The sequence below is a fragment of the Euleptes europaea genome, chromosome 9 (assembly GCF_029931775.1).
Source record: "Euleptes europaea isolate rEulEur1 chromosome 9, rEulEur1.hap1, whole genome shotgun sequence".
Taxonomy (NCBI): domain Eukaryota; kingdom Metazoa; phylum Chordata; class Lepidosauria; order Squamata; family Sphaerodactylidae; genus Euleptes; species Euleptes europaea.
The window spans coordinates 21,764,024-21,786,946 of NC_079320.1; the positions used below are offsets into that span (position 1 = coordinate 21,764,024).

The 22,923-nt window shown below is 43.9% G+C and overlaps 1 protein-coding gene across 1 annotated transcript; it reads right to left on the reverse strand.

Moving 5' to 3' along the window:
• Positions 1-1,497: 1,497 nt before the first annotated feature.
• Positions 1,498-20,159, reverse strand: LOC130482937 (alcohol dehydrogenase 1-like). Its single transcript, XM_056855816.1, has 9 exons — positions 20,142-20,159; positions 13,759-13,860; positions 12,270-12,411; positions 10,836-10,923; positions 10,522-10,741; positions 10,126-10,386; positions 4,362-4,497; positions 2,586-2,724; positions 1,498-1,540 (listed from the first exon to the last, which is right to left on the reverse strand). Exons 1-9 carry the CDS (start codon positions 20,157-20,159, stop codon positions 1,516-1,518), a joined length of 1,131 nt encoding a protein of 376 aa, XP_056711794.1. The 3' UTR covers positions 1,498-1,515.
• Between the last annotated feature and the right edge of the window lie 2,764 nt (positions 20,160-22,923).

The following is a 22,923-nucleotide window of genomic DNA, read 5'->3' on the forward strand; positions in this document are numbered from 1 at the left end:
CCATATTAACATACCATACCCTCATTAGCACATTATCTTGATACTTACAGGACAATACTTTTGCAGGACAATACTCAGCTCAAACCCAACCCCTTTCTGACTATATATTACTCTTCCTACACCCTTGACACTGAGAGACACTGTCCTTCAGTGTTACTACTCTGAAGATGCCTGCCACAGTTGCTGGCGAAACGTCAGGAAAGAAAATTCCAAGACCACGGTTACACAGCCCGGATAACCTACAAGAACCAATGAACTCTGACCGTGAAAGCCTTTGACAATATTTTGAACTGCCAATATAGTCTGGATCCATCCCTCTATATGGTAGCGATGTGGTATCAGAGCCTCAAAGTGGGGGGTGATGGAGTGAACCCTTCCCACCCAACGTTTCCTCCCACCCAGACAACCCCCAAAGCTCTGTACACCCTACCTTTAGAGATTGATCAGTGGACATATCACAAGTCACAGGTCTGCTGCCTTCTCATTTGGTTTGCCTGGGAATTGGTATACAGTGGCTGGTGGGTCATTCTTAAATGACAGGAAATTCTTTGCACTAGTTTGCAGTGATGTTACAGTCACAGACAAATGTTACCCTGCAGATAATGCAAGGTGGAAAAGCAATAAAATGCAGATCTGCCAGGGCTGCTATTCACCAAGTTGCACTCCATACAAAACCCACTGCCCACACAAGTGCAGTCATTCATCAAGGACCCAGTTTGCCTACAAGGGTAGCAGCTGTGAGGACTTTGACAATACATTTCCTTAAAGGACATTTATTTAGCAGTTGCTTGTTTACAACAGAGGAAGCAAAACAATGTTCAAATACCATAATTAATTCACTCGCCATTTCCCAAGAATCATTTCCAAGAACCAGGCTTTCACACCTGCAAAATGGGAACTACGCTTTTGCCCCATAGGAAGATGCCAGAGTTTACTTCACATGTTCCAAATTCCCATGCTTGAGAAGCTATCAGTGCCCCCAACAAAACTAGGCAGTTCTACACAACTGATCCCAAGTTATTGGGATGTTCACCAGAAAATTTGGTCATCATAAAAAAGCAGGAAGTTGGAACTCTCAAGAAACAGGAATGAATGGTTTTGGTTTTTCTAAAGGAAGAATTACCTAGAACTCCCAAGGAGCCGGCATATGATATACCAGGCACAGATGTCAACCAAATATGTACACAAGCAGTGAAATAAAAATATGCCTGATTCTAAGATAAGCAAATAATGATTCCCCTATGACAATCATATAATTTTATATAAACTTTCTGTTGGCTGTTTTTATCCCTCTCTGCGTTAGTTTTAAGTTCCTGTTCAGGACATCCATTTCCCAGAGTTCAGAACTTGACTTGCAATTTTTAAGCATCCAGGGCTAAGTAAAACTAGCTCTTGACACTGTCAACAATTGCTATAACTGCTTAGACACTGTGCTCAAACAAGTTATTGGCAAAAAGACTCGGAATGTCAGCATTGTTCCCTAGACACTTCAAGCTGAAACTCCCATACAGCAGCTTAAAACAGCAGGACAATACGGATACTGAAAGAGAAAAAAGCAGAGTGAACTTTACTGATTCTGTGGCAGAAAAAACAAACAATGAAACAGTAATCTTATTTTAGGACACTCATCCCATTATTTTATTTCCATGATGCTGATTTCAGGCACGGCTGCCAAAACTTTGGGGCTTCAGGGAGGGAGACCTCCAGTAGAAAAACATGGATGTCCCTTGGGCTGTATTTCGAGGTCCTGCAGTCAGGACAGCATTTATGTTCCTTTGCTATCCAACTGGTTTCAGAGGCATGGCAAAGCACCTCTCACTATGGGGCCAGATGCTATGGCTAAACAGACCCTAGGTGGTTGTGCCTTAACCTGTCCTAGACAGCCCCGGCTAGCCCAATCTCGTCAGATCTCAGAAGCTAAGCAAGGTCAGCTCTAGTTAGTACTTGGATTGGAGACCACCAAGGAAGACCAGGGCTGCTGTGCAGAGGCAGGCAATGGCAAACCACTTCTGTTCGTCTCTGGCCTTGAAAATCCTAACAGGGTTGCCATAACTCAACTGTGGCTTGACAGGAGTTTCCACCACCAAGTGGTTGTAGTCACCTTAACTTTAGCTTACAAGGAGCTACCTTCTTAACCCTTCTTCATTATGTTGCCTTTGACTGTTTTTGTTGCACTGTTTGTTGCACTGACTGGAGGTTTTTGCTGTCTGACTGAATTGCTTTTCACATTTTGTAATCCACCTTGAGTTTCAGTGAGAAAGGCGGGCTATATAGTAATAATAAAGATTGAGATTAAGACTTTACTGAAACGAGCCTGCTTAACACATGGCCGTAGAGAATGCAGTCTTGTACCAAAACGAGTGGTAAGTTAGTTCAACAGCTGCACCCTTCTCTTGTTCTCTTGGCACCTCAGATCTGAGGCCAGTACCTTACTACGTCAAACTCTTAAAACTCTTCTGTTATATGTTGACATTCTGGATTCTGCACCAAGCTTCTATTTATTAAAAGCAAGTACCAACAGATAATGGATTCCACATCAAATCTGCATTAATGAAAAGCAAGTACCAACGAGTTGGAAATCTCACCTCTTTCCAGCATGAAACAAATTAAACCCTTCCTCAATCTCGCTGAATGACAAAGTGTGAGTAATTAAAACATCTGTTTTCAGTTTTCCTTCCATGTAACTGGACACCAGTTGAGGAATGGCATCTTTCATCTTCCAGCCTGGGAACAGAAGAACAAGTCCCTCAAAACCCTACAACTTCTACTGTCTGTTTTCCAAGGATCATTTTTACAAATCACAAATACAGCCCGAAAGGGAACCCGTGGCACTGACTTTCGTAAACACAGTGGCTCAGGATCTTGAGATGCCATCCCATCAGCACAATAGTTCTTCAGATGGAATGGCATTTTGGTTTGCGGGTGATTTTTGCTGATTCCCCACTCCTGCTTGAGACTGCCCCTTGGCCCGCAATACTGTTCGGGTGGGGGGGGGGACTGACCTGAAAGAACACAATTTTAGGGGGAAGAGAAGGCTGCCGTGGGAGGAGGGAGGCAGCAAAATTGCTTTCCTCGATTCTACTTGCACTGCTTAGGATTCTATGCTGTTAAAGCAAGGTGAGATAATTGCAGAGCCCAAAGGTTGCTAAGTACGTGCACTGTTACATTCTTTAAGTGTTACTTTGGAGTTTCCCCCCCTTATCTATATCATAATTTGGTTGCTTAAGGTTTCGATGCAGGAAGTATGAAATGCTGACAGGGCAGACAGTGTGGGATAGAAATGTTTTAATACATAAATATCGAACCCATATGAAGACACGAAGCTGCCATACAGAACCAAACCCATTGGTCCATCAAGGTCAGTATTGTCTACTCAGACTGGCAGCTCTCCAGGGTCTCATGTGGAGGTCTTACCACCTGACCCTTTTCTTTAGAGATGCTGGGGACTGAATCTGGGAACCTTCTGCATACCAAGTGTGCTCTATCGCTGAGCCACAGAACCTCTCGCAACTGAGATATCCAACAGGGCAACCACTCTGCCTGCGGTGTTTGATCTGTGACGGCTGTTTCTTACACCAGTGTCATTTTAAAAAAACAAACCGAACACCCACATGAAAACTCATCTCTCTGACACTTCGAGGAGTAAACGCAAATTTCAAATGTCTTTTATCTGGACACCGTAAATCTGTGAAAGGCACAATGGAACTAATGCCAGCATTACTAGCTAAAAATAAGCATAGCACGCATGACATGTAATAGCTGTAAAAACTCAACGACATCATAAATCACATGAAACATAAACTCCTGCAGCCTGACAGGGTTTCTGAGCCTCTAGCATGCGTGGTCTGCCCTGCAATATGTTGAAAGTTGTAGTTCAGCCCCCCTCCTTCTGTCTTAGATCTCTAAACCATCAAAACACAGCAAATATATGGCCACTCATCGAAGCTGTGTGTTGCGCTATGCCCAGTTTGCAAGCATTCCTGTTTCTTTAACTTCGAATAAAAGAAGAAAAGGGGTTTTTATACTCCGATTTTCTCTTTTTAAGGAGTCTCAAAGCAGCTTACAATCTCCTTCCCTTCCCCTCCCCACAACAGACACCTCGTGAGGTAGGTGGGGCTGAGAGAGTTCAGAGAGAACTGTGACTAGCCCAAGGTCACCCAGCAGGCTTCATGTGGAAGAGTGGGGAAACCAACCTGATTCACCAGATTAGAGTCCGCCACTCATGTGGAGGAGCGGGAAATCAAACCCGGTTCTCCAGATTACAGTCCGCCCCTCTTAACCACTCCATCATAATTTTGTATTCCTGAACATGGAAACTGTTCATTTAGTGTTAATGGAACTGTAAATACTCCTCTTCATACCTCCAATGAAGCTCCCTTTCAACGTGCGTCCTGTAAAAAGCAGCAAAGGATCGAAGGAGAGAAGCGAGTCCAGGGGAGGGACGCCAACCATCACGCAGACACCACAGCCCATGTGACAGGATGCCAGAGCAGCTGTCTAATTGAAGAAGTCCATTAATTACCATTAAATAGGTTGCTAACATGCAAAGGAACATTTTGTGACACCAAGGATGCATGGCACAGCAGCTCTGAAGAAGGGAGAAAGAGATATAGTCACCACTGATCCACTAGCTCCTCGCTGTCCATGACACAGGTGGCTACCACTGTTTCGCCATGATGAGCTGCTTTCTTTAGATATTTCTAGGTCACCTTTCCTGACTAATGAGGGCTCAAGGCAGTTTGATGGTAGTGGAAAGTGCCGTCAAGTCACAGTTGACTTATGGCAACCCCTTTAGGGTTTTCAAGGCAAGAGGACATTCAGAGGTGGTTTGCCACTGCCAGCCTCCGTGTGGGCTGAGAGAGTTCTGAGAGAACTGTGACTGGCCCAAGGTCACCCAGCAGGCTTCATGTGGAAAAGCGGGGGATCGAACCTGGTTCTCCAAATTAGAGTCCCAAGGCAGGTTGCATAAACACAAATATACAGTCAGCATTGTGGTTATGAGCAGCCCAACAGCCCAGCCTAGCCCAATCTCATCAGAGCTTGGAAGCTAAGGAGGGTCAGCCATGGGAGACCACCAAGGAAGAACATGTTTGCTATGCAAAGGAAGGCAATGGCAAAACACCTCTGCTCATCTCTTGTCTTAAAAAGCCCACGGTCCTGGGGTTGCCATGAGTTGGTTGCGACTTGATGGCACACAATTATTATTATTGTAGGTATTAAGCCACAAGCAAACCCTGCAAGAGCCTGTGGCTTCACTGAATTCACTTTGTGTCTGGCACTTTTGATTTAGTTTGGAAGTGTTAGGGATTTTAACTTTGGCTCACTGTTTAGCAGGTGTTTGACACAGTAGGCCGAAGAATTTGCTTTTAGGCTCTTGTGGGAAAATCTGCAAACATGCACTTTTTCACTGTTCTAGTTAATTTACAGTCTTTAGCCTTAAAGAATGAATAAACAACTCGTGCACGTATGAATAAATGGCCTTCTTCACAGAATAAATCCCAGAACAAGTGGAACAGAGTTTGCAACAAAGGGATCCTCAGAGGTGTCTTACATCAGGCCTTTAGAGACAGCGAATCAGAAGGACGAGTAAAGTTAAGTGCTCGCCTTTGTGATAGCTTCGACATTAGCTGGCCACATCCTATAATCCCTGACTCTCTCAGATCTGGAATTCAGTGAAATCTGCTTTCATCTTTTGTTATCAAAGCTCTGAGTTTTGAAACGTAACCTTTTTGGGGGGTAAAAGTCAGTTTAGGTGGAATAGGAATGACATGTATCCTTGAACAGGATTGATTTCTACAAGGCATGCCAGTGTTCTGTCTATTTGGAGTTTTGCTTACTCAGATCTAGACTGATCAGATTATATATAAATAAAGGTTTTAATAAATACATTAACCTTATTGGCTGATAATACTCGGTTTCACTTTGAACTTTGAACAAACAAATAAAACTCAGTCTCTCTCTTAGAGATTGAGGGCAGTGCCCTGTACAGATTGAGTGCTTTAAGAGAGCATTCAGTTACCAAGCAGCACGATCATTTAGTGACTAATACACTTCTTTAATTCACTCAAAGAGATTTTAATCTCCAGTAAAGCCCCCTTCACAGGTGATTTTACCAAGCAACCACCACAGAAGTCCTGATTTGGGACCACATGAAGGTTCTACCTTGACAAGTCCTAAGGCTGAAGCCAGAGGAACATTTATTTTGTGAGGACATCCTTTGAAAGCATTAGGATATGGTCAAATGAAGTGAGTTCAGGATCAGGCCAATCCCTGGTGAACATGGGCTAGAACCTATGAAGTTTTCTGCTGACACGAGAAGGAAATGTGGCACCTTTTGATCCCTGCAAAGGCTATTCAAGGGATCCATGTAGACAGAAAGCTACAGAAGATGAACTTGCAGCAGGGACAGGAATCAGGCAAGATTAGGGTTGCCAGGTACCCCATAGCAACCAGCAGGGGGGCCGGAAGGCTTACCACCACAAAGACTAGGCCTAGGCCGGCAACATCACTTCCGGTACGCACTGGAAGTGACATTGTCACATTGCCGGCGATGCAGTGACGGACTAAGGGTTAAAGCCTGTATGTGAGAGGGACATACAAGGAGCTTAAGGGAGGAGACTCTGGGGCATTTTTCACGGTAGATTTTGCTTCTCTTTTGCCGTGGAGCAAAAAAACCCCCCGTTTTTAAATTGTTTTTCATGGCTGTTGATTTTCCCCTGCGTTCCCGAAGCAGTTTTGGTTTTTCAGGGTAAGAACCACGCAGTATTATGCCCGTTTTCTCTCTTCCCTTGCATTCAGCTCGTGCCTAACCGCCCCAAACTCCGCCCACCCCCTGCCCTCTTTGCCCATGCTGCTGCATCGCTCCATCTGGCAAGTAGATGTCGCTCCCTCTCTTGTATTTTTGCTGGCTGTTGCCGCTTTCTGGCCCAGCTGACTCCAAGCCAACTAACACCATTCACATACGACAGCCCATCTATGTCAACGGTTTTTTTGGGAACATGAGTACCGCCCCTGTGGAAACGTGTCGTTCCCAAAAAAGGATGGTGGTGTATGGGAACCGGGGGTTCCCAAAAAAGGATGGCGACAAGTATGTTTTCACTTGTTTGTTTGCAATCTATCTTTTACTGAGTGAAGTGAGACCACTCCCCGAGAAGGAGACCCCCGCTGCAGCGCTCAGCTTTGCATTAGCAACCATCACTCAACCCTTCTCTCGCCCTCGCTCTTGAATTCTGGATGAGCTTCCCAAAATCACGGGGGGACGTGAGACGTGAAGGAATAGGTCAACTCCTAAGCTAATGTGTATTTCACGGTGTCCTTTGTAGACCGTGGTGTTGCCACAGACCGAGTTACAAAGAGCGAAGGGGCCAATTTGTGTTTTTTAAATGACAACTATCCCTGGGTCAGAAAGTTAACTCCAGCATTCAATATGAGGCATTTACATTATAATGCTCTGGCGGCAAGTTCTGCCTTCCACAATCGCTGAGGAGGCCCTCTTGGGTCTTGAGCCAATGGCTGGACCCTTATAACCTGTAACCGCTTTTGAATTGCCACTGTATACAGAATCTCATCCCCTACTAATGTATTCATGCATGGTTTTGCTATGAACACTTCTTTAAATTTCCTTTTAAGCTGGATCAAATCCTTGTATGTTTGGGAGCTGTGGGTTCTCCTCAACTTGCAAACCATCTGTTTCCATTATTGACTACTTCCCTACTTTATTTTTGGTAAAGCAAGTGTGAAGCACTTTTCACTGAGGAGCTATAAGTGAAATGTGAATCTTGAAGCTTTCCCCTTATAACTCTGTCAAAAAGTGGGGTGAGGGAGTATAGATTTCTTTAAAAAACACGTACAAAAGCTGGGAAGTAGTTGTTTGTGGCAAGAGAGTGTTAGAGCGCATCAGAAATTGAGCAATTCCTTGTTCTTTAAATCAACTCAAAGCCTCGCTCCTCAATTCTGGATGACCTTCCCAAATTGTAATCTGTGATGTTGCCACAGACCGAGTTACAAGGGGCCAATTTGTGATTTTTAAATGACAACCATCCCGAGTTCCGGCAGTTCCCCCCGCCCCCCCGGCATTTACATCATAATGCTCTGGCGGAAACTTCTGACTTCCACAAATTGAGGTTGCCTACTCTATGGATTACATATTTTCCCATTTTTTATGGATGAATATAACAATGGCTTGGTGCAAGGGTCTAGGCATTTTGCCTGAGTTGTTTTGCAGTGTAAAAATGGGTGCCTGGAACTGGGCACAGCATCCAGTTTCAGAAAGAAGAACTGCAGCTGTGACCACGTCAGGCCCAGGGGCTTTCCCTGGCCCAAATATTGAGAGAGAATTACTTTAAGCACTGGGAAGTAATTACACAGAAAGAAAAAGGAAGGGAGGAGGGAGAATCTCCATATTTCCTAGTTTTAGGCACCAGAATATACGCATGAACCTCTGTGTGCAGGTTCTGGGACTAAGCTACCTTAAAGAGTTGGATACCTGGGTTAAATAAAATAACACCTGGGCTGTATTTGTTGAGCAACTCATTATTTAAACAGAAAATGAGTTCCTTTCCTTAATACTAGTTTTTCCTCCAATGCCTTTCCCTGTGAAGTATATTATTTCATTATTTCATTATCCCTCTGTTATTTCATTGTTGAACTGAATAAAGCCTATGGCGTCTCAATTATTTGAGGTAAAACGAAGCAGGAGATGAGGGAGAGATTTCCCCACCTCGTCACACAGGCCTAGGCCTAGTTTTCCTGCCTGTAAGTCCCCCACCAACCAGCTGCTTCGTGCTGGGGAGGGCCCCTGGAGCAGGGGATACCCTACCCCCAGCGGGGCCCTGGCAACCCTAGGCAAGATCACCTGTCCTCCCTCTGGCACCAGTGGGAAAGCTGGCAGGATCTGACTCTATGATCTGACTGCCAAGTTTCAAGAGGAACCAGTGAAACCGGAGGTCTGCTGCTAAGCAATATCTAATTTATACCTAAAGTATGTGTATTTACATAAATAATGGTAGAAGCCAGCCCTAGACACACTGACACATGAGAGAACATGTCAGGGTGGAGCAAGGGCGAAAGTGATGAGTCTAGAGATGGAAAAGAAGGGCAGATCTTTGCAGACCGCAAAGTAGGTTATTATCTGGCATTGGGCAATTCTCTTTCACTTAACCTAACTGATTCCAGGGCCGCTGTGAGCTGAGTTTCTTAGAAGAGGGAGATGGGAATGCAGGAAATACTTTTATGAAGCCAAGTAGATCCTGAACATACCATTGTCAATAATCAAACTGTGTTCTGGGGGGTCTTTGGCAAGCTGAGCAGGGTTCCTCAATGAGTACCCACTAGGAAAGGTGTACAAAACCTGCTGATCTTCTCCTGCAGCAGGTAACCAAACAGATGGTTGGATCCCGCAAATCATTTCTGCTGATGGTAAAGGGGGTGATTTAAAATGATTCTCCCCTCCCATGGACCTTAGGCTCCTCTCTCACGTTGTTCTCAAGAATCCCCTGTTCCCCAAGAACTGCATTTGGGGCTGCAGGTGGAAGAGGGAAGTGGAAATGTTCCACTGATGGAAATCGTTACGTCGGCAATCCGCAAAGATTTTCAGTGGGATCCAAGCTAAGGTGTCTGATGTATTCTAGTGGGTCCTGATGATAAAAGTCCAACAAGCCTTGCCAGGGTCCAAACAGAATTGTGTGTGCACCTTAGATTATCCCACAACAGGTAGGGTTACCATAGTAGACATGTAGAGGTTACTTGACAAACAAATCCATGTGAAAATGGTTGCCGGAAAGAGGGGGGAAAGGCAACAAGTCATGACTGTACAGTATTTTGGTTCCAGTAAAAATCAGTGGATTGGATCCAGCCAGCTTTTTTATTCATGGTGCTTTCACACATGCTGAATAATCCACTTTCAATTCACTTTAGCAATCGTTTGCACATGGATCTTGTCATTTCGCACAATAAAATCCAGTTGCAAAGTGCATGGCTATTGTGCTTGCATGTCCCATGGTCCCCATGACAGCATTTTTTGATGGTCACAGGGGAATCCTCTTTCCTTTTTTCACCTGCAGAAAAGCTGGTTAGGTCCAACCCAGCGGGCGCAGCCAGAAACCATTGACCAAACACAGCACATACCAATGTATCCAAGCATCCCACGACTTCAAAGGCATAGTCAACACCATGGCCGGTCATTTCAACCAGCACTTCTTGAATGGGCTTCTTGTAATCCTGAGGGTCCAAGCATTCCGTGGCTCCCAATTCCTTAGCCTTTCCAAATTTCTCCTTGTTAATATCAATGCCAATGATCCGGGATGCTCCTGCTGCTTGGCATCCCATGACAACAGAAAGACCAACTCCTCCCAAGCCAAAGATGGCACAGGTAGACCCAGGAGTGACCTACACAGCCACACAAAAAAGAGGATAGGGTTAAATTCCAACCACAGCACATGGCAATATAACCCACAGAGGAAGCGTTGCTTTGAACGGAATGAAGAGGACCAAGGAACACTCAATGAGCACATGACTTCTCACCTTAGCTGTGTTGATGGCAGCCCCATAACCTGTGGAAAAGCCACAGCCAAAGAGACAGACTTTATCCAGAGGGGCAGCATCATCAATTCTAACCACGGTCGAGTCAGGCATGACTGTATATTCCGAGAAGGTGCTTATCCAAAGGAAGTGATGAATTTGCTTCCCTTTGAAGGTGAACCTGCTGGTTTTGTCCAGCATCAGGTTTTGCGGGTTGCAAAGGCTGTTTTAGAGAGATCTCAGCTCATCAATAAGAAAAAAAAAACCATCACCAAAAGAAATGCAAGAGAAACTCCCCCCCCCCAAAAAAAACTCACTGGGTTTGCAGGCAACAGTTGGTCTTCCATTTCAGACATGAATTACATTCTCCACACTGAGGCAGACAGAGGGGGATCACTTTGTCTCCTGGAAATAAAATGGGGGAAGGGAGAACCTAGCAGTGTCTGACCACCAGATCCTATTGTACAACCATTTATATGTGGCAAGGATGCCACACATTCACCTTTCATGGGACTTTTAGAGTGGCAAAGCAGACTTTTCAATGCTCCTTAACAAGGAATGTTTTTTGGGGGGAGGGAGGGGGGAGCATGAAAGGAATAAAAGCATGAGACAGCAACCTGTGGTCATGCAACATGTCACATTGCACACAAAGCTGTGCCACAACACAATCACCCAGAAAACAGTAAGCGTTTCACTCTGTGTACCTTGTTCCAAGGAGAAAGCATCTCCCTTCAGGTTATTTGTGCTAACAGAAAGCTGAAGTATCAAAATATACAGAGGTAAGGAGAGATGGAAATGTGTAGTCCAACTAGAATCTGAATGGCAAACTCTCCTGTCCGCTGTCCACTTCAACATAAGCAAATAAGGAACCAAGCACAGATTTCTGCTGGAATATATCCCTTCAGCCAGTTTTTCATGATGTGGCATTTAATCCTGCTCTCCAATAATAAAAAAACTTCCTTTACAGAGTAAAATAGGCTGCCCCTAGAAGGCTGACAAGAAGCACAAAGACCCAAGCCTTCCCTGTTGTTGCACTGGGATTCATTAACTTACACATGGAGGTTTCATTGAGCAGCCATGGGTAACAGCCATCCATGGACCTTTCCTCCATTAATTGTCTAACCCCCCTTTTCAAAGCAACTAAACCAGTGGCCATCACTACATCCCACAAGAGTAAACTCCACAAGTTAAGTACTGTTTGACAGTTCTTCCTTCTGTCTGTCCATTGTCTCCAAACCATCAACTTTTTTGGGTGTTCTTGGGTATTCTGAAGGGAGAGAAAACATTTACAGAAAAGATGACTCACAGAAGATTTGACTGAGGGTGGGATGGAGATAGCAGAGAGAGGGGAAAAGCTCTCTTTCTTCCCTTCTCTCATCAAATCTTCCTTTAGTCATCTTGTCTGTAAACTAAAAAAAAAAAAAGGCTGAGATTTAACATTCTACAGAGAAGGTTTCGATACTACTGGCCCATCCCCTTCCGCTGAAATTGCTCAGGTCCACCCCCCCCCATTATTCAGTGATACTGAAGTTAAATGAAATACGAGAACCCTCAGAGCAAAGATGAAGGACATATGTTTAGGAAATAATTGCTGCTTAGTCCCAGGCTCATAAAGAACAAACTGGGATATGAAAGAGAAATTGGGAAACTCTGAGGCTTCTAATAACTGTGCATGATTTTCTTATGGCAATTATTTGCTGTAGGGGATCCTTAAAAACAGTTCAAAACAATAAATCCTACTCTCCACATACCTGGTTTCACGCAAGTCACCCCCTCACCAATACTCTCCACAATTCCAGCTCCTTCATGGCCAGGAATTACAGGATACTCTACTTTAGGGAAAGAGCCAGTCAGAACATGCTCATCCGTGCCACATATCCCTGTGGCAATTATCTGTAAGAAAATGAAATCAATGGGTCAGCCTCACAAATAAGATGCTATAAGCAACAAGATAATGTGCACCCTGGCACTAGTGAAAGGTGGCTTGGAGCCTGTGCTGATGCAGGCGATCCTCTGGACTCAAAAGGGATAATAATTATTTTTTTGCCATCTTCTGGGCATGGAGTAGAGGGTCACTGGGAGTGTGTGGGGAGGACGTAATTGTGAATTTCCTGCATTGTGCAGGGGGTTGAACTAGATGACCCTGGTCATCCCTTCCCACTCTATGATTCTAATTTATGGAGAGGGTCCATGGCTCAGTGGAAAAGCACATGCTTCGCAAGCAGAAGCTCTAAGGTCAATGCCTGGCCTCTCCAGTGAAAGGATCTCAAAACAGGGATCAAGGAAGATTTTGTTCTGTCCAAGGCCTGCCAACCAGAAGAAACCATCTTGAAACAGATGAAGCAATGGTCTGACTGGCAGTGTCATATGTAATTCAGGGGGATGGACATGTATTCTTCTTTATTATCCATCTGTCTTCTCCACTTGGATGAGTACAATCATCCCAGTCAAATGTACAGTAGAGTCCCAGGCATCAAAACAGAAAATTCCTGAGTGATTTCAAGGAAAAGAAAAGTTTCAGTCTCCCAACCACTTGATTGTTAAGGCAGAACTAGATGTTGCAGACTTGAAGCTGGGCTGCAGCCAAAAAAAGCAGCCCTGTGTTCCAAATTCTGCCCTCCTCTTCCCCTAGGAATTCTTCACATCTATGTGCATTTGTGTATCCCTTGCAGCCAGCAATGTGGCATGAGAGAAAGGAAACCTGCAATGTGATGATATCACAACCTGGGCAAACCTGGGCAAACCTAGGCATGGCCTTAATCGGATGTAACACAGTAGTTAAGAGTGAGATACAGATCAGGAAGCCGCTGGATTTTTTTGCATGCAGAAGGTCCCAGGACCAGTCCTGAGAATCGCCAGTTAAGATAGTAGGTGATGTGAAAGTCCTCCGCCTGAGACCCTGGAGATATGCTGCCATTCAGAGTAGAAAATACTGACCTTGGCAGATCAAGGATCTAACTCGGCAGAAGGCAGCCTCATGTGAACATTATCTTTTTGGCAGCAGTCGCGTGCCGTTTGTTTTGTTTGGTTTCTTTAATGTCCAAGTTGGAACGTAGAATGAACCCCTACTTAGGCGTTTCCCTTCTTTCAGCCTCCCACCCTTGCATGTACAACAAAATCTAGGACGACCCCTTTCACAAGCTGCATGAGAAACTGATGGATAGATGCAAGATACACATCTATAAAGAAAGCACATAGCTGAGGCACACATGGACAGTGGCTGCAAACTGTTTTGCTTACCTTCACACGGACTTCATGAGACTTTGGTGGGGCAACTTCTATCTCTTCAATAGAAAGTGGCTTGCCTACTTCCCAGGCCACCGCAGCTTTGCACTTTATAACCTGTTTTCAAAAAAAGAGAGTTTTTCAGCCTCTTCCTGTGGCCTGCCGTGCAAGTTGAAAAGTGGATGGGGAGAGGCTGTGGCTCAGTGGTAGAGCATCTGCTTGGCATACAGAAGGTCCCAGGTCCAATCCCCGGCATCTTCAGTTAAAGGAACTAGGCAAGTAGGTGATGTGAAAGACCCCTGCCTGAGTCCCTGGAGAGCCGCTGCCGGTCTGAGTAGACAATACTGACTTTGATGGACCAAGGGTCTGATTCAGTATAAGGCAGCTTCATTTGTTCAGGTGATATGATCAAGAGCAGGCTGACTTGACCCACGAAAATGCTGCAAAGATGTAGCACATCTGGGATTCTGCACCTGAGACCAGATGAAAGCTAGTTTGATTACAGAGTCAGAATAGGACATGGGCTCACTGGGTCCCAATCTTTACACTGCCATCAAGTTCCCTGCATGATCTTGGGCCTCTCAGTCTAACTTGCTGGAACATAGCAATGTCTTCTGTACAAAGAAGAGGAAAGAAAATCCTGCAAGGGGGCAGAAAGCTCTTCGTTCTAAAGGGGTTTCTCCTTGTCTGTTTGCAAAATACTAGTCTCCGGTTTTTCTTCTAGAACAGTGGTCCCCAATGTGGTTCCTATGGGAGCCATGGCACACACTAGCCTTTCCTGGTCCCTGCCAAGTGTTTTCAGAGAGTGGGTGAGGTCAGGTGTAGCTTTTGTCCAGCAAGGGCCATTGGAGATTTTATTAGCTATATAGGTTTTTAAAAACATAGCTTTGGCAGCAGCTGCCACCGCAGCACAAGGTTATACACTGAGTGACTGAAAGTAAGCGGTGGCAGCCATTTTGTGGCTGGCTCCGCCTCCTGTGGCAACCATTTTGTAGCTGCCATTGTGTGGCTGCACCCACAATATTGTATCAGAATTCCAAAGTTGCCTGCAGGCTCAAAAAGGGTTGAAGACCTCTCTCTCTCAGCTAGCAAGGCAGCTTAGTTTATCTCTTTTCTTTTCTATCCAGGGTTTTGTTTTGTTTTTGCCTTCAGGGCAGAGACGACTTATGGCGATCCTGTAATGTTTTCCAGGCAAGAGATGTTTGGAGGTGGTTTGCCATTGCCTGCCTCAGCGTCACATCCCCGGTATTCCTTGGTGGTTTCCCATCTAAATACTAGCCAGGGTCAGAGCTAAGAGTGTGTGTTTGTTAATTCCATAAAGTTGTTCATTCCAGTTTGTCAGTTTCCATAAGTAAAGCTTTTTTCACCCTTAATCAATTTAATGTCCTGAATTCTGCACAGGCACTCTGCCAGCAAAACTGACCTCACAGGGTTGCTGTGAGGATAAAACAGGGAAGGGAGAACCATGCATACTGTCCAGAGGTCTTGGAGATAGTGTGGGATAAAATGCACTAGATAAACACACCAGAGAAGAGTTGAAAGGAAGAAACCAGCCACAGCTGCCTCTTCTCCTGCTTCACTTGAGAATGTAGAGATGCAATTTCTGGGTTGCAACCCAAGACATAGGTCATTTATGCATGGGAGTTTTACCTGACATTCGTTGCTCACTGGACCCACACTTTCCTGTTGGGAATATAGGCACCAGCAGTCTCCAAGCTCAAGTCCCCGCCCCTTTAAATGCTGCTTTGTAATTGGCTTACTTGTAGTGCTTACTGTGAGAGAGATCCACAGCTCAGTGACTATTCTATTTTGTGCAGTGAGAAACATTTGTCAATGGAAACTAAATCATTATGCTTGTCGCGGTTCATGCGTTTTAGCGCCTTGACTATTAGAAAGGATCCCTTCCTGAGAAGGAATATGTTATCTTATTCAGCAAGACACCTACTAAGCAGAACTCAACGGTTCCTAGAAACTAAGAACATCTCCTGAAATGCGTCAGTAAATTTATAATAAAGGACATAATTGTGATTATAATAAAAACACATTTATTTGCATCACATAATATATGCCTGTAGTTACAAAGTCTTAAAATATTATATAAGGTTAGACATTATTAGTCTCAAACATTTTTATGTTGCAAGCAAGTAATCTTAAACAATCTCTATGTTTCTTTATATTTCTCTATATGAGAGTTCAAACCTTAAACCTGTAATATTATTTCATTCAGGAATATAACAGTTACAGAAATCTTGTAAAGTATGGTTAGTGCAATGCACATTCATTCAGAATATAAAGTTACAGAAATCCTGTAAAATATGGTTAACTCTATGGGAAAATATTTGATTATAAGCATCTTAACTCAAATCATTCAAAACATCATATTTTAATACAGAAGACACACTATACCTTGCTATGTCATCTGTGTACCTTTTCTGCCTATATGTAAGGCTCAGAGAGATCTGAGAAGATCTTAATTCATATTCAGGATAAGTCAACCTTTTTGATCCTTTATATGTTGTTTCAACTTTGCAATGTCTTTGCTAAGTGCAAAGGTTAAGGCTCTTTGAGATTATGTGTAAACTGTAATTATAATCTTAAAGCATATTTTAAATCCATGCCATCTATATATCTTTAATGTATCTTAGCCTATGAAAAGGCTAACATAGATCAGATGCCTATGTTCAAGGATAACTATGTGTTTATGCATGTTATCCATGGTTGTGTCAGAGTCAGACATCAATACCAAGCTTATGTGAAATACACTATGTGTTAGCTTTAAGCTGTTTACATTGTCCTATGTAGGACTCTTTTATGAAGTCTCTCTGGCTGTGCCAATCTTAGAGAGTTCTGTGTGTGAACCTATCGTTCAATCTAATCTGTGTATGCGCTGTGCTTTGTGGTAGCATTGTGCATTTATCACAGAGTACAAAGATTCTCCTTTTAGTCAGGAACATCTCTGGCCTCTGCTCTGAGGAGGTTCAGAATTCCCTCTGTCAACTAGAGGATTCTTCTGACACAATCCCAGAGAACTATCTTTAGTCCTGTGTTTACGAGACTTTACAATCTTCATGCTTGCCAGCATTGGGAAGCTAAACAGACCAGATAGACCTTTGTGAGACCACATCAATCCTTCTTAGAATAAATGGGCTCTCAGTGTTCCAAATATGGAAAAGTCCAAACCCAAAGACTCCCACTCTAAGGTTGGTGGGAATGCTAAGAGCCTCCATTCCATTGCAGAATGGAGAAGCCTGTCAGCATTCATTTCAGACATCCAGCCTCAATGAGTACTGAATATACTGAAATGGATCTCCTCCAAAAGGAGTTATTAGCTCCACAAGAAGACTGTAAATATTGTAAGGTATGTTCAAGAATCCAGACCGTACAAGGCCTAAACTCTTGAACACATCTTAGCTTAAGAGCTTTGAGTCATGCAAGAAACAAAGTCCCAAGTCTTTTACCTCTCACGCAAGAGAGGGAGAGAGCCATGTCATATCTGCGGGTGTCAGCCTTTCAATAACTCTCTGATTCTCTGGCTGCCTGATTCCTCCTTATATGCTCTTCAAACCTGTGCTTCTCAGCCCATCTGAAGTGTATTTTATTTCAAACCATACAGCTGTTCCTTCTGGTTAAGGAAAATGTTTCCCATTGCATTACATCATAGCTCTTAGTCAGCACTGTTACAGAGCATCGGCACAGCTGCCTTTATCTAATACTGTGCTGGTGCCTCTACCAACTCTTCTCTCTCATAACAGTGGCAACTTTCCCAGATAGAGCTGTTAAGCAGTTCTATTAAATCACTGGAAGACCCTGATGGTATTTTAGCTCAGTTCTGAACCTTCCTTACATATGAGGACTTTATAGATTTCAAGGGACAAAAATCTCAGAGACCATGACATGCTATTGAGCACATAAGGTTTAATAAGGAGGTTGGTTAAGTAAAGAAAAGAAACCAGATTAAAAAGAAATAGAAAAGGAAGGTGAACACTAGCTTTCTTTTCTTCTGGCTACAAAATGTTTCATCGTGGGTGGCCATGGGTGAAGCTCGGCCCATTTGGGGATTAGGGTGGAAATTACAATAACTCCCCCAAAGCCGTTCTCTTCAGGTTCCTAAGGCCATTTTTGAGGAAGTGGCATTGACACTAAATGGAAATTTTGAGTTTCACAAAACTGCAGAAAATGTATCATGGGTTCAGTGTAGACCAGAAGTGTAAAATGTGAGCCACCACACCTAATGCTCTATTTCCACTGGAGTTCCCATCCTCCAGGTGGGAGTTGGTAATCTCCTAGACGAGAGAGATCAGTTCCCCTGGAGAGTATGGCTGCTTCAGAGGGTGGCCTTTATGAAATTATACCCCATGAAAGTTCCATCCCTCCCCAAATCCCAGACTTCACCCCCAAATTTCCAGGACTTTCCCAGATTTGGCAACCCTGTCACCATACCATAAATTAGTACCTAAGGTGTTCGCCTCTACCTTTCAGCCCCACAATTCTGTACTCACCACTCCAGGTGTGGCGGGTAGTAGTTTTCTCCTTTTATTCTCACAGCTGAAGGATAGTCAATAAATAGGGACAGCAGCCGTTAGACCATGCAATCTGCAGGGCCCGCCAAGGGTGACACTTTCCCCCGAAAAAAAATAGGGGTGCTCGCAAGTGCACCCTTGAGGGGGCCAAGATTACCTGGACCAAGGACCCCCAAAAAATCCAGCTGGCTTGCCAAACTGTTGTGACATAAAACAGTTGGCTAATATAATAATAAAATGTAAGTATGTGAAGATGTGCAATCACCATTAGAGAAACCCTTTTGAAATGCAAAGACACGTTTGATATGCATAGGCACTCTTAAAATGTGTAATGTAGAGATTAACATTACAACATGAAGGTAAACAACCTGCATACCCTCTGGATATACTCCATACTCTCCTTAATTTGTTTTCTAACCAATGGAAGTCCAAATGTTCTTGTGTTCAGGCTTTTATCTTTGTGTAATTCATGGTGTCTTTTACATAGGCTCCTCTGGCAATTTTCCTGTAAAAGACCTTCACATTCTCAGTGTATATTAAACTAAGGCAGAGTTCAGATACCTTCCAAGTTAGTGCTTAATACAGTAATTCTTCTAGGTCAGGGGTCGGCAAACTCATTAGTCAAAAGAGCCAAATATCAACAGTACAACGATTGAGATTTCTTTTGAGAGCCAAATTTCTTAAACTTAAACTATATAGGTAGGTATACTGTTTATTAACTTAATAACCTTTAATTAAAGTTTTAAGTCTTAATTAAACTATAGGTACACTGAATAAAACTTGATATCATACTTAATAGTGATCTTATTTATTGATAAAAATTAAATTGTAAGTCCCTGCCATTTCCCCCTCCCCGTCTGGAGTCCTCATCTGGAGGCCTGGTCTACCGCCATAAAAGCCTATTGGTAGACCTGCCTCCGGCTGAGTCCCATTGGGAGGCCAGGTCTACCCATTGGCTTTCTTGGCAGTAGACCTGGCCTCCGGAGGCCCATAGAAGCCTCTGAAGGGGGACTTTTCCCCCTCCTCGGAGTCCAGGTCTACCGCCAAGAAAGCCAGTGGGTAGACATGGCCTCCCAATGGGACTCAGCCAGAGGCCAGGTCTACCAAAGAAAGCCCGCCCTGCCCAACAGCTGATAGGCGGGCGGGGCAGGAACTGCTGAGCCGCCCGCCCAGCAATCGCACAGCTAGAGGGGAGGGGAGGCTCCTCCCAAGCATTGAGGGCAAGGGAAAGGGGGACCTGGCCATTCTCCACGGCGGGAGGAGAGACAGCTTGCCTGCTCTCTTGTGCTCGCTCTCTCAGGCGCGCCAGCTCGCAAGAGCAGGGGCTCCGATCCAAGTTTGGAGAGCCGCACTCAATGGGCCAAAGAGCCGCATGCGGCTCAGGAGCCGCAGTTTGCAGACCCCTGTTCTAGGTTCAGTTGCCCCCTACAGTTCATAAGCTCCGGCTGATCATTTTCCTGGGAGTAAGCCCCATTCGATAACATTGGACTTCTGATGGATCGGCTAGGATTGCTTCCCATTTTTTTTACCCGAGAACATAAAATACCTTGATATATGTCTCTCTGTGTACTTAAAGCCAACAAGTTGAAGATACAATCCTTAAAAGAACCTATACCCGCCTCTTCCAACAATAGCCAGTCTTGGGAAGCATTCAACACTTAAAACATTTGCAAGCCTCAAAACCATGCAGTATGCAATAAACTGAACTCGTTTACTCCGGAATAAATGTTGTCAGTGGGCTTTACTCGCAGGTAGACGTGCGCACGCACAAACGTCGCTTATTCCGTAATACTCGTGCGGGAGGGGATTGCAGCCTTAAGAGTAGCATTACTTAAAGTTATAATTACTGCACCACCACGGAGAGTAATTTCCTCTTACTTTTCCAGAAGTGCTCATGCTTGCTTATTGTTCCCCCAGGAATTGTTTCGAGATCTGCCCTGATGTCGGCTTGGAAACTGAAAAATAATAATCAGCAGTTGAATGAACTGCACCCGCAGAGCCTCAAGGAATTCCTTTGCAGCGAAAGCTTCGGTGAATGGGACCGCATGGCTTACCGTAGCCATGCCATGGGGAATTCTGGGGGATGTAGTCAATTGCTTTGCTCTGCAAGTACAGGTCCTGATTAATTTACCTGCACGTTTCCTGAACAGGAGCGCAGACACCATACCTTGCAGTAAGAGTGGAGAGAAGAGATTTTATTTATTTATTTTTATATTTTATATTTATATAAATTTTATATATTTTATTTTAACTATTATATATTTTATTTTAACTAATATATATATATATATATATATATATATATATATATATATATATATATATATATATATATATATATATAAAATTTATTTTTATATTTAGATATACTCCACTTCCCCCTTCCTTCATTTTATCCTCCCAACAACCCTATGAATTGGGTTGCCAACCTCCAGGTACTGCTTCAGCCCCTTTTCAGTTTAGTTCAATTGTATATGTTCACAACTTATCTCCATTTTTCCATTCAGGGTAAAGCTGCAGCCACGTCCTGTATATATTTTTTCTCAAAATTCCCACCCAGGGTATATCATTTCACATACGTGGTTGCTCAGATGCTGTTATCTGTTCCCAAATGGATACAGATTTCTTCTAGAAATACTATTGAAATACTATTGAAATCTTACCCTTTTTGAATTTTGCTCTCCAGTTACCTGGGTGAAGATTACTCAAGAGAAAATTGCGGAGACTGTTACCTTACAGGATTGAGAACATAGGATTGTATATAGAATTGTATGTTGTAAGTCTTTCACTGCACATTTGCACTTTTGCACCTTTGTGATAAATTGTCAAATTCCTGAGTACTTTGTGTTTGTGATTGACTTGAGATTTACTAGCCGACTCCATGCTAATTTCCTGACTGTGTTTAATAGTGTGGTGGTGTATATTTGATTGCTCAACCTCCAGGTACTAGCTGGAGATCTCCTGCTATTACAACTGATCTCCAGTTGGTAGAGATCAGTACACCTGGAGAAAAGGGCTGCTTTGGCAATTGGACTCTATGGCATCGAAATCCCTTTCCTCCCCAAACCCCGCCCTCCTCAGGCTGCACCCCAAAAATCCCCAGGCATTTCCCAATCCGAAACTGGCAGCCATACCTATGACGTAGGTTAGGCTGAGAGTGACTAGGGTCACCCAGTGAGCTTGCATGAGTGTAAGCACATTAAAAACACACACACACACACTGCCTAAGTAGGGTTGCCAACCTGCAGGTACTAGCTGGAGATCTCCCACTCTTACACCTGATCTCCAGCCATTAGAGATCAGTTCACCTGAAGAAAATGGCTGCTTTGGCAATTGGGCTTTATGGCCTTCCTTCTCTAACCCCCACCCTCCTCAGACTCCATGCCCAAAATCTCCAGGTATTTCCCAACCCGTAGCTGGCAATCCTAATTGTAATAGCGAGAGATCTCCAGGTGCTACCTGGAGATTGACAACCCTGTGCCATGCCAGATGGCAACAGCAGCTGTAACGGGAGAAGCAGAGCTGGTTCTGCAGCAGAAAAACACAAGACAGGAATTTTCCCTAAGCCCTAAGCACACATCAAACACTCAGCTGGAGTCTGCAACACATTTGAGAGATAACAGAATTCTGGAACTGGGATCCGTAAGCAGGTTTAGAAGATAATGATAATTTATAAGGCATTGGGTTACATTAAAAGATCTAGGTTAAGGTTTTCTAAGAGCTCATTCCTGAGCCCTACAGTGGCTGGTGATGCTGTGGCTGTGGGGCTGCCACAGCACCTCCAAGGAGGTTTCATGGCCGCAACTAGCATAAAAAAGAGAGCTTTCCAGTGGAAAAACCATACATGGGAAATGCCCCATTGAAAACAGCGATGCTGCACCAGCAATAACCTGGTGTAGCACCACTGTTGCTAAAGGGGGCATTCCTGGGCTGAAAGGGGTTAGGAGTCTGCCTACTGGCAGCTCTGCCCCTCAAAATGCCCCAGGAATTGTTGGCGGAAGCATTGGCACTGATAGGAAGCCAGCAGGGGGGTGGGGGAGCCGGAGTCCGAGGGCTGCACTGCTGTGGTAGTCCTGGGGGGCTGGTGCAAGTGGCACTACACCGGCGTCTGTGCCAGTTTGCACTGTGCAAGTGGCATGGACTCTGGCGTTGGGGTTTCGGCCCCCAGGCTCAGGAATGGACTGTAAGATTCTTATGAAATACATTTGACGAGGACATCATAGATGTGTGTGCGTGGGGACTTTTCATATGTTTTAGGATCGTATCAATTATTTCTTCCCATTTATATTTTTATGTTCAAAGCTGCATGGAAAAAGAAACATATTAATAATGTCAGGCCAGTGAGATTTTAAAAGAGAAAGCTTTATTACAAACTGCAAACTATAATGTAAAAAGGTACTAAATTATTTCCCCAGAACCAGGTCAACATTATACCGATTATCCCCCTTTTTTTTTTCCATGCTGGAATTCATGGGGATTTTTTTTTTTTATGCTTCTTCACTGGACCGTATTTTTGTTTCAACACAGAAACTTTTAATCATAAGATACAACTTGAATTTACAGTTGTCTTCTGTTATACACCAAGTAAATGTAAATGTCTCAGACTAGACTTATGAGATAAGGCAATATTGCTGTGAAATCTGATGATGCAGCAGAATCC